General features: G+C 40.0%; 1 protein-coding gene and 1 long non-coding RNA gene across 16 annotated transcripts in view; one reads left to right on the top strand and one right to left on the bottom strand.

Annotated features, from left to right (window-relative positions):
* Nucleotides 1-12,329, bottom strand: part of C5H12orf56 (chromosome 5 C12orf56 homolog) — a 100,701-nt gene that overhangs the window by 1,825 nt on the left and 86,547 nt on the right. For 9 of the 13 annotated variants that reach the window (XM_041757094.1, XM_041757092.1, XM_041757093.1 and 6 more), the window contains 4 exons: nucleotides 10,486-10,560; nucleotides 10,077-10,151; nucleotides 8,488-8,577; nucleotides 5,750-5,928 (listed from right to left, as the gene is read on the bottom strand). In XM_041757094.1, the coding sequence (XP_041613028.1) occupies nucleotides 5,750-5,928; nucleotides 8,488-8,577; nucleotides 10,077-10,151; nucleotides 10,486-10,560 (419 nt within the window). Of the gene's footprint in view, nucleotides 1-2,130; nucleotides 3,696-4,815; nucleotides 5,929-8,487; nucleotides 8,578-10,076; nucleotides 10,152-10,485; nucleotides 10,561-12,329 lie in introns of those variants that run through there. The other 4 variants (XM_041757088.1, XM_041757090.1, XM_041757091.1 and 1 more) reach the window with 4 other exon arrangements.
* Nucleotides 1-12,329, top strand: part of LOC121491935 — a 104,628-nt gene that overhangs the window by 27,035 nt on the left and 65,264 nt on the right. The window lies entirely within an intron of this gene.

Below are 12,329 nucleotides of genomic sequence, written 5' to 3'. Positions count from 1 at the left end.
TCTCTCTCTCTGGGTCTCTCAAGAATAAATAAATAAAATTTTTTTTAATATTCACCAAAAGGTGAATATGGTAACAGATGGATGGGGGGAAATCTTTTTGTAGTGTATAGGCAGATGACATCATCACATGGTATACTTATAAATAACTTAGAGTACTGTCAGTTATACCTCGATAAAAGTGTAGAGAAACCCAGTCCTTTATTATATCTCACAATTCCGTGGATTGGCCAAGTGGTTCTTATATAGGCCTTACTCAGGTCTCTCTTGAGTTTGCTGTGAAGTGACAGCTGGAGCTGGTGCTCCTCCCTCTGGACTCCTACCATTCCCTGAGTCCCTTCCTTCACTCAGGGCACAAGCAACACTGTACCAGGCAGTACTCCTGGTGTTAGTTTCAGTATTGAAAAGACAAACCAAGGCCAGACCCTCATGGAGCTTACATTCTCCATGTAAGCTGTAACTTAATGTAAGAACATTAAGTTCTTACATTGCAAAGAATAACCAGGTAAACAAATGCACTATAATGTCATGTCCATGGGTGGGAGGCTGCTTTGGAATGATCAAAGAAGCCCTCTTTGAAGTGACACTTGAAGATCTTCAGGAAGGCATTTGCTAGTGCAAGTTTCCAGGATGTAAAGGGATTTGGGGATTCAAAGGAATGCCACAAAGGCCATTGTGTTTGGGGTGTAGTAAGTGAGGAGAACGATTGGGTTAGGTCATGGAAATAGAGGCTAGGTCATGAAGGGCCCTGAAAGCCATGGTAAGGACTTTGGATCTCATCCAGGGTAATGGGAATGTTTTAAATTATAAATATATTGATTTTCTTGTTCAAAGGTCACTCTCACCCTAGAGAAAGGACTGTAGGGGTCAAGGGGTCACTGTTGCAGTAGGTGCTGGAGGTTTGGACAGCTATAATTCGAAGAAATATATATATAATATATATATATATCTCAGTAGAGCTTATTACCATGAGTTTACTTTTAGTGCAGATGGTAATTGGCAATGCTTATATATTATAAAAATGGTCAAGGAGTCTGGAATCTTCAGCCCAGCCTGAAAACTAGCTATATGTGCTTCCTATTTTGGTGATACTTTGTTCTTATAAAAAAAAAGTATATGTAATTTTCATATTCAAAATTTTTCCACAATTAAATTTCCTAAAAGTAACTATTTTGTAGTTGAAGTCAATACTTAGTCAATCAGATGTGTCAGGGATCCCTGGGTGGCTCAGCGGTTTAGCGCCACCTTTGGCCCAGGGCGTGATGCTGGAGTCCTGGGATCGAGTCCCACGTCAGGCTCCCTGCATGGAGCCCGCTTCTCCCTCTGCCTGTGTCTCTGCCTCTCTCTCTCTCTCTCTCTCTCTCTCTATCGTGAATAAATAAAATCTTTAAAAAAAAATCAGATGTGTCTGATCACTAGGAGAGATGGATTATTTAGTGATTTTCTTGGGTTTGGCAACGCTGTAAAAAAGTAGGAAAGAACTGTAGCAGGATAACCCTTTAAAGTGTTAATTTTGGGGTTCCCCTCCCACACTGCAAACAAATAGACAAATGCCATAAGAAAATCAAGATGGGGACGCCTGGGTGGCTCAGTGTTAAGCATCTGCCTTCAGCTCAGGGCATGATCTTAAGAGTCCTGGGATTAAGTCCTGCATCAGGCTCCCTGCATGGAGCCTGCTTTTTCCTCTCCTGTGTCTCTGCCTGTTTGTGCGTCTCTCATGAATAAATAAATAAAATCTTAAAAAAAAAATCAAGATGACAAATCTTCAAGCATTAGCTTTCAAGAATGCCAGTAATGTAACCCTGCGTGGAAAGATTCAGATGCATTCTGACAGAGCTTTTGCTCCCACAGATTAGATAAGGTATGGTCTCAGAGAAAAGAGAACAGTGGGAGAGAAGAGGCATCAAGCACCTAAGACATGTGAGAGGAAGCCCATGCCCTCTCTGGAGCCGGCACTGCTACTGGCCCAGAGCCAGGGCACTGTTTAGAAGCTGAGGCAGAGACTTGATTCTCTTGTCATTCCGTAGGTTCCACCATTCACCAGTGGTCACCCCACTGTCCATCATTAGTGCAGTTTGAAGTATTGTTGCCTTTATCCCAAGATTCTTTTCATATGCTTCTGATTGACCATCTCCTGGGAGCAGTCCCTCATCTGACAGCCCAGGACACTCATAAACACCATTCTACTCCATCTCTCCCCCACATTGGAAACTACTAGACTTGTAGTCCTTGATGGGTGATAGTGGAAAAGGCTTGGACACTTTTTGGGGTGAGAGCTGAAAAGAAATGTTTGGTCTGAAGAAAGCAGGATTATTTGGAATCCATGTGAAATCACCCACTGAGCCAGGATAGCAGAGGAATGCACTCCCCCACCACAGAGCATTAAGAAGTATCTGGTCACAGGTAGAACATGTTAGAGCTGGACGAGAGCTTGCGGAGCATCTCGTCCCACACTTCCACAGAGCAGAGTAGGCTGTTTGACGTCCAGTAGCTGGTTAATGGCTCAGCCGCAACCAGTAATAAAATGTCATATGTGAGTTTAATCCTCTCTCCAGTATGAGTGCATCTGGTTTGGGAGCTCTTTCTTTGGGTTTTTCCTCTCATCCTCCTTCAAGTCATGCTAATCAAATACAGGACCCACTTTCTAAGTTCTTAGCCCAAATTCAATAGCTCACAGTGACACCAAAGTGAAGTTTTTGTTGGATTAGTTTATTGCCATAAAATAGAGTGAAGACTTTTTTTTCTTTTTTTGATTGTTGGGAGAGCCATAACTGCTTACAATTTCTCTATCACTGAGACTGCTTGCACTAGTCCACAGGTGCCTGAAACTGAGCACTAGAATGTACTTAATTGTGTTGAAGAAAGTCCAAGCTTCCTTCCTCATAAATGAAGATCTCACCTTCCTTATAGCTATGCTTGTGTTCTGCTCATTCTCCTATGAATACTTATTTCACTATAATTTTGACAGGTGGAGAAAAAAGGGCAACTACTTCTTGCTCAGCATTTCTCTAGTGATCACTATGTAATTTCTACTCCCTGGGATGCCAGGGTGGCAGTAGTTGAGCATCTGCCTTCCACTCAAGTTGTAGTCCTGGGGTCCTGGGATCCTGGTCCCGCATCAGGCTCCCACAGGGAGCCTGCTTCTCCCTCTGCCTGTGTCTCTGCCTCTCTCATGAAGAAATAGAATCTTAAAAAAAAAAAATTCTACTCCCTACAGTTTATCTTTGGACATTTCAGTGGCCTCATACCACTTACCATTGTTACACCAACAAAACTCATCAGGTTACACTTTATACATTTGCTTTCCATGGGCTTCTGTTCCCTTTGTAGTTTTTTTTTTTTTTTAGAAACTTATTTTTAGAGAAATGCTCATTTTTAGCACCACTTTACATATGTCAGTGTATGTAAAGTTTCTTTTTCATGGATAAAAAAACTTTAAGGACTTCTCTTACAGATATTGTTGGAACATTCAAATAAAGTCTGTTTATAAGACACAGGGATAGCTAGATATTAAACAAATGAAACAAGATGACTCATAAATACTAGGTTGACTCATGGTTAACATTTTAGACTAATATTTCACACACTGTTTCTGTTCAACTAATTTCAGAACTTCATGAAAAAGTTGAATGGTAGGTTGGGTAAGAGGGTACCACAATGGGAGCCTTTTTTCCAAGGCTGGCATGTGAATAAAGTACCTGCAAATCATAAAAAGAAACAAAATAGCTTTAAAAACAAGAATTTAACATTGGTCACATCAGTATATAGACACTCACTGGCATAGGACTGTTGGATATGGGGATCTAAGCCACAGGATACAGCTAGTATTTTCAGTCATCTGATCTCTTCTAGGTTGGGTGACCTAGGAGATCTCTGTTATGTGAGCCTTTCAGCTCTTTGAGACACTTTCCTACAGCAAAGGAAGTGAATTTCATTACTAATATATCCGTTATCAAGACATTAATAGGGAAGCCAGGACTGTCCCCACCACCGCGTGGGCTGAGACTCCTGATTCTTGTTTGCTTGGGTAATACACAGGAAGTTGAAATGAAAGAGTCAAGTTGTGAAGGGTAGGGCTCATCCCCATGGCCTTAGTAAAAATTTGGGAAAGGCCAGGGGAAGAAACAAAAATGAGAAAACCTTAAGTCTTCCCCTGATGGCTTAGGAGATAGGCTCTCACATTAGAATCACCTGGTGAGTATTTTAAACCTCAGTACCCAGGCCCCACCACCGATGAACTGAACAGAGGTGCTCCAGGTGAGACCTGAGTATCAGGATTTTTTTTTTCATAGTTACTCTAGTGATTCTAATGCACGCAGGCTGAAAATCGGGATTTTAAAACAAGGATCACAAGCCTAAATGCCCATAGGTAACCCACTAGGAAGAAGGTCAGGTATGAATAGAGAGGAGGCTGTGGCACACTGAGTACACAGAGGCAGCTGCTGGTGAGCTCCTGCCAACTATCGTCATGCAGGACTCTGACACCATTTTGGCAGTTGTTCTGATTTTTAAATGTGCATAACTAATATTTAAAAATTGGTTCGTGTGATACATGCCACAACATGGACGCACCTTGAAAACGTGATGCTAAGTGAAAGGAGCCAGACACAGAAGGCCATGTATTGTATGATTCCATTAATGTGAAATGTCCAGAATAGGCAAATCCACAGAGAAGTGGATTAGTGGTTGCCAGGGGCTGGGGGGAGGGGAGCATGACATGTGACTGCTTAATGGGTACCAGGTTTCTTTGGGGGTGATGAAAATGTTCTGCAATTAGATGGTGGTAGTGGTTGCACAACATTGTGAAATGGATTACAAGTGACTGAACTGCACACTTTAAAATAGTGAATTTCGTGCTATATGAATTTTACGTTAAAAAAAAAAACTGAGGAAAAAATTAGGTTGTGTGGACCAATTCAGAGCAGGCCAAATAAAACCCTTTTATAGAAGCCAGAGTGGAACGATGGTGTAAAACCAACCACATGGAGGAAAGACAGAGTCCACAAATTGGGCTGAAATTTTTTAAAGAGCCAATCTAAGGCCATAATGTATGCCTCCACATTCTTTTATGTCTGTGCCCAAACTGGTGGTAAAGCAATGCCTGCTGTACCCTTTTCATCTTAAGTCAGACGCAAGCTGGGTTTTTTCCTTGATAGGTGCTAATGCGGGGCTGAGCGGCTGCCAGCCTATAAATAGAAGCAGGAACCCCTGAGGTGCAGAACAAGCTGGCTGATGAAATCAGTGCTTGTTACTGCTCTTCCTTACTGTTTTGTTCCTGAGTAAGAGAGGGGGTGAAGGAAACAAAAAATAATAATCACATTCATTAATTGTTTCTCCTTTTATCAATTGCTTTTCTTTTTCTTTTTTCCCCAGTGCTTCAGTTAAATTCAAAATCCCTAATTCATCATCCCCTTCGGTAGGGTTTGTAACTCTTGATTACTCACAGCATGTTAAAATCATTACTAGCCTCTGTGAGGTGCTGGCTTCAACAAAGACAGTGAGAAACAGTTCTTCAAAGGGAGTTTGATGTTTCATTAGTCTTTTCTAGCCTGGGAATACACTTCAAATGGCAGTGGTTCTTAGAGCTCACCCAAACCCTACCGTACCGCGGATCAAAGTGAAATATTATTAAAAACAAAAACAGAATCGCCCGTCTTCACTTCATCTTCTAAATACTGGGCCACGCTGCAGTTCTGCATGAGAATCAGAAATGAGTGGCTTTTGCTGCTGATTAGATTCAGACTTCTCTTACCTGAATTCTTCTCTGTACTCATTCCTGATATACTCAGCTAAAGTCTTGCTGTACTGCAGGCAGCTCTTGAGGATGTAAAATTGCTGATACAACAGAACTGCTTGGCTGGGACTTAGCAACTGAAATGAAGCTGAAAGCCCTTTTACCATTTGTTTCACAATACTGTCCACGAAAGTGATCTACACAGGAAAAAAAGCAGTTATATGTAGGCCACATGCCACCCATAAGGCACCTATTTCAGCTGGGGCTTCACTAAATCTCGGCTGAAGTCCTCACCATCCTTACACCAATACTCTTGCACTATTTCTCACTGAAATGGTACTCAGAGAGCACCAGACCATAGGCCGATTGGGTTTACCATTCACCCCCCTCTAAGCAGAATCAGCACGAATTCTGACTGTCAAGGAGATTTGATTCCAGTGTAAATGGAGAACATTGGAAGCAGGAGTGGGGGATAGAAGGGGAGCTTGAAAGGTCTATGGGCTCCTCCAGGAGGGAAGATGATTTCTCTTCTCTTCTACTGCAAAGAACAAATGGCCCACAGAGATAAAGGTCCTGTGACTTTCCAAGAGGGTTCCTCCAAGGCAGTGGCTCTCAAAATTGAGTATGCATAAAGATCACCTGGGCAGCTCAATAAACATGTGGAATCCTGAGCCCCACCTCGATATTTACCATGAACAATTCTAATGGCTTTGTTCCTCAGACATCACCTTGACAGACAGTACGTGAGAAAGCAAAGAAAACCAGGCTTGACACAAGCAAGTGATGTTGATACCACTGTTAACTGGGGTTTTCATCAAGAGTATGTCTGCTATCATTTCTGAGGAGGAAATTAAAATGGAAACAGTAGCAATAATGTGATGTTTTTAAGCTGCTGCTTCTCACACACAAAGTCATTTACAACAGAACCAAGGGGTTTCTGGCTGGCTCAGTTGGTAGCGCATGTGACTCTTGATCTTGGGGTTGTGAGTTCAAAACCCCACACTGAGTGTAGAGATTACTTTAGAAAACAAAAAACAGAACCAAATAACAAAAACTAAGAACAATGGATTCCACCAGTCTTTTTTTTTTTTTTTAGGGGGGCACATTTTCAAACTATCCATAAATGTAGGCTACCATAAAAACAGAAGGGAATTTGGTGTTTTAACTTAAAAAAAAAAAAAAAAAAAAAAAACAGAAGGGAGCTCTATTGTCCTTTCAAGCTCTAACCAGAAGGCCCCTTTGCATGCCCATTAAATTAGTATTAATAAATGTGTTGCCTTCTCTGTTGATGTTGCTGCTACTGGCCCTTCCTAAGTAGGACAGGTGGTTTGGAGTGGGTATTCCCCAATCCAGATCTGTTTACACATACTGACTAAATACTGTGTCAGGCAAACACAGATTGAGGTTGGAGAGTCTGGAGCAGTAGAACAAAGCAATGACCATTTGGGAATTAAAATTTTAACTTCTTCTGCATCCTGCTCTAACCAAGTAAAAGAAGAATCAGCCAGAGCAGACTAGCATGTAGGTGGATTCAATGATCACAACGGTTTTCTTGCTTGCACATTTCTCTCAAATGGCCTGTTTCTACCCATACTCTAGAACTGAGTTAATACTGAAGCTTTCAACAACACTAGTAGTCCTTTTGCCACCTTTCTTTCGTCCTAGTGTACTTTATGGTCACAGACTGGCTTCATACTCAACTCAGTTCCTTTGGTGAACCAACCCTGTAAGTTGATAAAGAAACTTCCCTGTGGCTTGGAGTCCTTAGTACCCCAAGACTTCACACATCAGTTCAGATGATAGGGTCTGCAACCACTGCACAGAAAAAAGTAAGGGTCTTGCATCTTGCACATACAAGCTTCTGTTGCTATGAATGTCTAGAACTTTATGATACTCCTTGAAGTGGGCCAGAGACTAGTTAACCTCTGTGTGCTGCTAAAGAAGCCACATCCATGGGCTCAGTCTCTGTATATGGCAGCTGACTGTGTACCCTCTGGCCCTAGCCAGATTTTTGTAAACATATGTCACAAGGACCTGGCATATTTAGTATAACTATAGAAAATACTCCAAAGTAGGTAACCACTGATGGTCAACAGAGGCATGTTTGTATTTGGAAAGAGAACATATTATATCAAATCCTCCATTAGCAATGAAAATTTAATTTGGTTTACTACTTTTTGAAGAGATCTCCAATTAAATGTATTTTGATCAAATGCATGAATACATGAATGAATAAAGGAAAATTAAGTTTGGGGAGATGAGAAGACATTAAGGAATAAAACTTTTAGGGAATTAATTCAGCAGATGTTTTATTGAATATCTGCCTACCACAACAGGCATAGCTTCCACATTCATGGCACTTAGAGTCTGTTGGGGGAGAATGATATTGTGTCAATCTTTTTTTCTTTTTTTAAGATTTTATTTATTTATTCCTAAGAGATACAGAGAGAGGCAGAGACATAGGCAGAGGGAGAAGCAGGCTTCATGCAGGGAGCCCGATGTGGGACTCGATCCTGGGACTCCAGGATCACGCCCAGAGTTGAAGGCAGGCACTTAACCACTGAGCCACCCAGGCACCCCAATACTGTGTCAGTCTTGACTGACTAGGTTATTACTGTGGTAACAAACTTCACAAAATGTTGATGCTTTGCTTAACACAACAAAGGTTTACTACTTGGTCACATTGTCCCTTATGGGTTGACAGGGTGTTCTCTTCATTGTAGTCACTCAGGACTGTATGAAATGCTGTCACTTACCCTAGCAGGAGGACAAGAGGATGCAGAGAAGCATGCACTCGCTCTAAAACCTTCTGGCAAGAAGTGACACAGGCTGCTTATGCTCACATTCTGTTGATGAAAGCAAGAACAGAGACCTAATTTCAAGTGAGGAGTGAAGTACAATCCTACCATGTGCCTGGAACCAGGGAGAACCAGAATATATGCGGCACTAATGGCTGCCACAGTAAAGAACTGAATAGTAACACCAACAAATGCAAACTGCAACAGTAACAAGTCCTATGGAGGGAAGAAGGAAGACACTAAACTATGACTATGTGTGCCAATAGTGGGGAATGTGATCTAGTCAGAGGTGAGAATATCATCCCCCTACCCTATCTCAGGAAGGGGCACTGAAGATTAGGATTAGTAGGAGTTAATGTAGAAAAAGAGGGAAAAGCATTTCAGACAGACAGAAGGACTGGTAAAAGTCCTGCAATGGAGTTGGAGGTGTTGGGTTATATAGCTGGGAAAGTGAGAGACTAGATGAGCCTTGTAGGCCATCTCTTTTTTATGAGAGATTTAAAGCAAGGCATGACATAATCAGATTTTTTTTAATCCCTTTGGTTTGGTGGGAAGATAGGGACAGACCATGTAGACATGATTGTAATGTCAAGAAGGGAGACAGTGGTACTATGGACTAGGATGGCAGTTGCCAGGACAGAGAGCTCCGATGATCCCAAGTGTTAATTCATACTCCCCAATCCATACTCCCTGGTTAAGATAAATGTTCAGGGGGCACCTGGGTCACTCAGTCGGTTAAGCAGCCTGCAGTTGATTTCAGCTCAGGTCATGATCTCAGGATCCTGTGATTCAACCCCACATCTTCAGGGCTCCCTGCTCAGTGGGGAGTCTGCTTGAGGAATCTCTTCCTCTCCTCTGCCCCTGCCCCCTGCTCATTCTCACTCATTCTCTTGTATTCTCTCTTCCTCTCAAATAAATAAATAAATCTTTTTTTTTTAAAAAAAGACAAATGTTCATTTTTTCACTTACTTATACAGCCAATATTTTAATATATTCTGTTTCCTACAGAATGTATTATAGGGTTTTTCATGAAATAAGGATCACATTTAAGATATCATTTCAGGGGGTACCTGGGTGGCTCAGTAGGCTAAGCATCTGACTCTTGATTTCAGCTTATTTGGTGATCTTAGGGACATGAGACTGAGCACTGCATCAGGCTCTGTACTAAGTATGGAGCTTCCCTAAGATTCTCTCTCTCTCTCTCTCTCTCCCTCTCCTCCTTTCCCCTGCTAATGCTCTTCTCTCTCTCAAAATAAATAGATGATAGGCAGATACATAGATAGATAGATGATAGATAGATAGATAGATAGATAGATAGATAAATAAGTAAATTTTTTTAAAATTTTCATTTCAGTACCTTAAGCACTCAGGCCCCAAAGATCAAAATGCTTTTTTTAAACCAAATAATAAAATGATCAGATTTACCGTTTGCTTCTGTTTTATAAATATGTAATTCCTTATAGAGAAAATTTGTGTTTTATTAAGCAGAAGAGCACCTGTTTATTTAGCTGTGAGTGGTGGTTTTGTTTTTGCTTCTTGGTACTTACTATGGAAGGATGACTTTGTAGGAAGGACATCATCCAGCTAATAGCAAACTTTGTTGATCCCAATCCAAGATTTCCCTAAAAGACTCAAGGAAATAAGTTATGTTCATGAAGTTCAAGTTGTGCATGAAAGGATATTCATTCTCAAATACAATTTATCTTAATTAATGAAATCTTTATAATCAGTATTTAGAAAAAAATTAAAAGTAATTCAGTATTTAGGAAATAAACTGGACGAGTACTTAAGAGCAAATGTAGTATCATTTAAGTCAGCCAATTTTGGAGATCATCTCTAACACAAGTATAGTAAATGTATATTATTAATCATATATATTATCATAGATATGTAATAGTCATGTGATATATAAAAAAATCACACAGTATAATATGTATAATAAAATATATATTATACCTGCTGAAAGACAAGAAGTATCTCATATAAAAGTGCCGTAGCTGTATCTGTATATTCCACAATAAGCTTCTGTAACTAGAATTTTAAATAATAAGATATCATTGTCAGGGCCAAAAAAAAATAGTCATTTCTCCTGTTTACCTTTAGGTACTTACAAAAGAATTTTTGGTTAACTGAAAATATAATGAGTGTGGTCAGTTTTCCTGTTCTGTTTGATTCAATCGTTCTCAAAAAAAAAAACCAAAAAAACCAAAAACGGCTTTCATAAAAAGACTACACATTGTATAATGTCTAAGAAAGTGGGTCAGGGAAAAAAGATACAATGGCCCATAGAATACTGATTTGCACAAAAAAAGCACAAAAAAACTGATTTACAAAATCATTCAGATCAAGAACTGTACATCCTTTCAAGAGTATTGAAATATGCTCCCTAGAATTTAAGGTGGGCAATTCTCTGGGAAATTTAATTTAGGCTTATGCCCAACGTGAACTACAGCTGCCTCTGTAACATGGGTAAATATAGGGCTTAGAGATTTTCTTTTCTCTCTCTCTCTCTCTCTCTCTCTGTCTCTCTCAAGAACTCCAGTTAGTGAGGCTGTCTTCTGGTCTCAAGTCTTCTAGCCCATACTCCACTTGGTCACTTGGTGCATGAGATACTATGTTTGTAGGCGTTGCTGCCGGCCCACTCACTTTCCCTGATAGTATTCTTTTCAAGGAAGAGCTCTAGTTTGAAATCTCCCACTCTGTTGGATCTTGGAGCCAAAATGTATATGATATGCTCACGGCTTCACTAATAGTCCAGATGCCAAAATCACCAAGTCCAAAACCAGAAAACTCAGACTTCTCTATTCTGCCCATGACCTATTTTTATATGGAAATACCATAGGTAGTCAAGTCAACTAATCCAAAACCAAGCTCGTTGTTTCCCTTTTGAGCCTACTCTTCTTGCTATAATTCTTACCTGATACCAGGCCAGAATCTAAATGTCATCTAGTCTTCACAATTTATTTTCACATCAACATATCAATGCAATTTCCTAAAAATTTCTGGAATCTATCCTCTTTAAACTACTCTCCCTTTTCTTCATTTATGTATTCAACAAATATGCATCAGACACTGTGCTAAGTTTTGGGGATTCAATGGAGATCAACAGAGACATGGACCATGACCTCACGGAAGATACTGGAGCACAAACAACAATCTAGCAATCCAGTAATTACATGCATGGTTGCTAACTGAGACAAGAGCTATGAAAGAAGAGTATAGGAAGTTAGGAAGGCTCTACAAAGAAAGCCTAGTCTTGTTTCAGGGGTGGAGGATAGCTTCACTCTGGCCTATATCACTTCTCACCTGGACTACAGAACTAGCTTCTTAGCCCGGCCTGAGTTTTACTTCCATCCCACTCTTTAATCCCTAATCCACTTACTCCACTGTTGAAAATGGTATCATAGATACTCCATATAATCTATAATACTCGTATATTTGAATATATAGAAATTACTATTTCTATAATATTCATATGTATGAATATTTGTGTTATGTTTAACATTTCTAACCAGAATGAATATGAATTTTTCTATATTTCTCTAATATTGATATGTATGAATATTATATTTGTGAATATCTATAATCTATTATATTCTCATGTTCATTTTATGTTTAATTAATACCTGTCTCTCTAACCAAACTATAAACCGATGAGGGCAGAGGTTGTGTCTGTTTTGCTTCTTGTTTGGACCCCACTGCCTACCATACTGTTTAGCTCATAATAGAGTTACAATAAATATTATTAAATGAATGAATAAATTTAAGAGTTTTCTAAAACATAATGCTAATTGTACGTT

Source organism: Vulpes lagopus, chromosome 5 (assembly GCF_018345385.1).
Source record: "Vulpes lagopus strain Blue_001 chromosome 5, ASM1834538v1, whole genome shotgun sequence".
Taxonomy (NCBI): domain Eukaryota; kingdom Metazoa; phylum Chordata; class Mammalia; order Carnivora; family Canidae; genus Vulpes; species Vulpes lagopus.
Note: the sequence above shows the minus strand (reverse complement) of the source record. Positions and strands in the feature narration are given on the sequence as shown.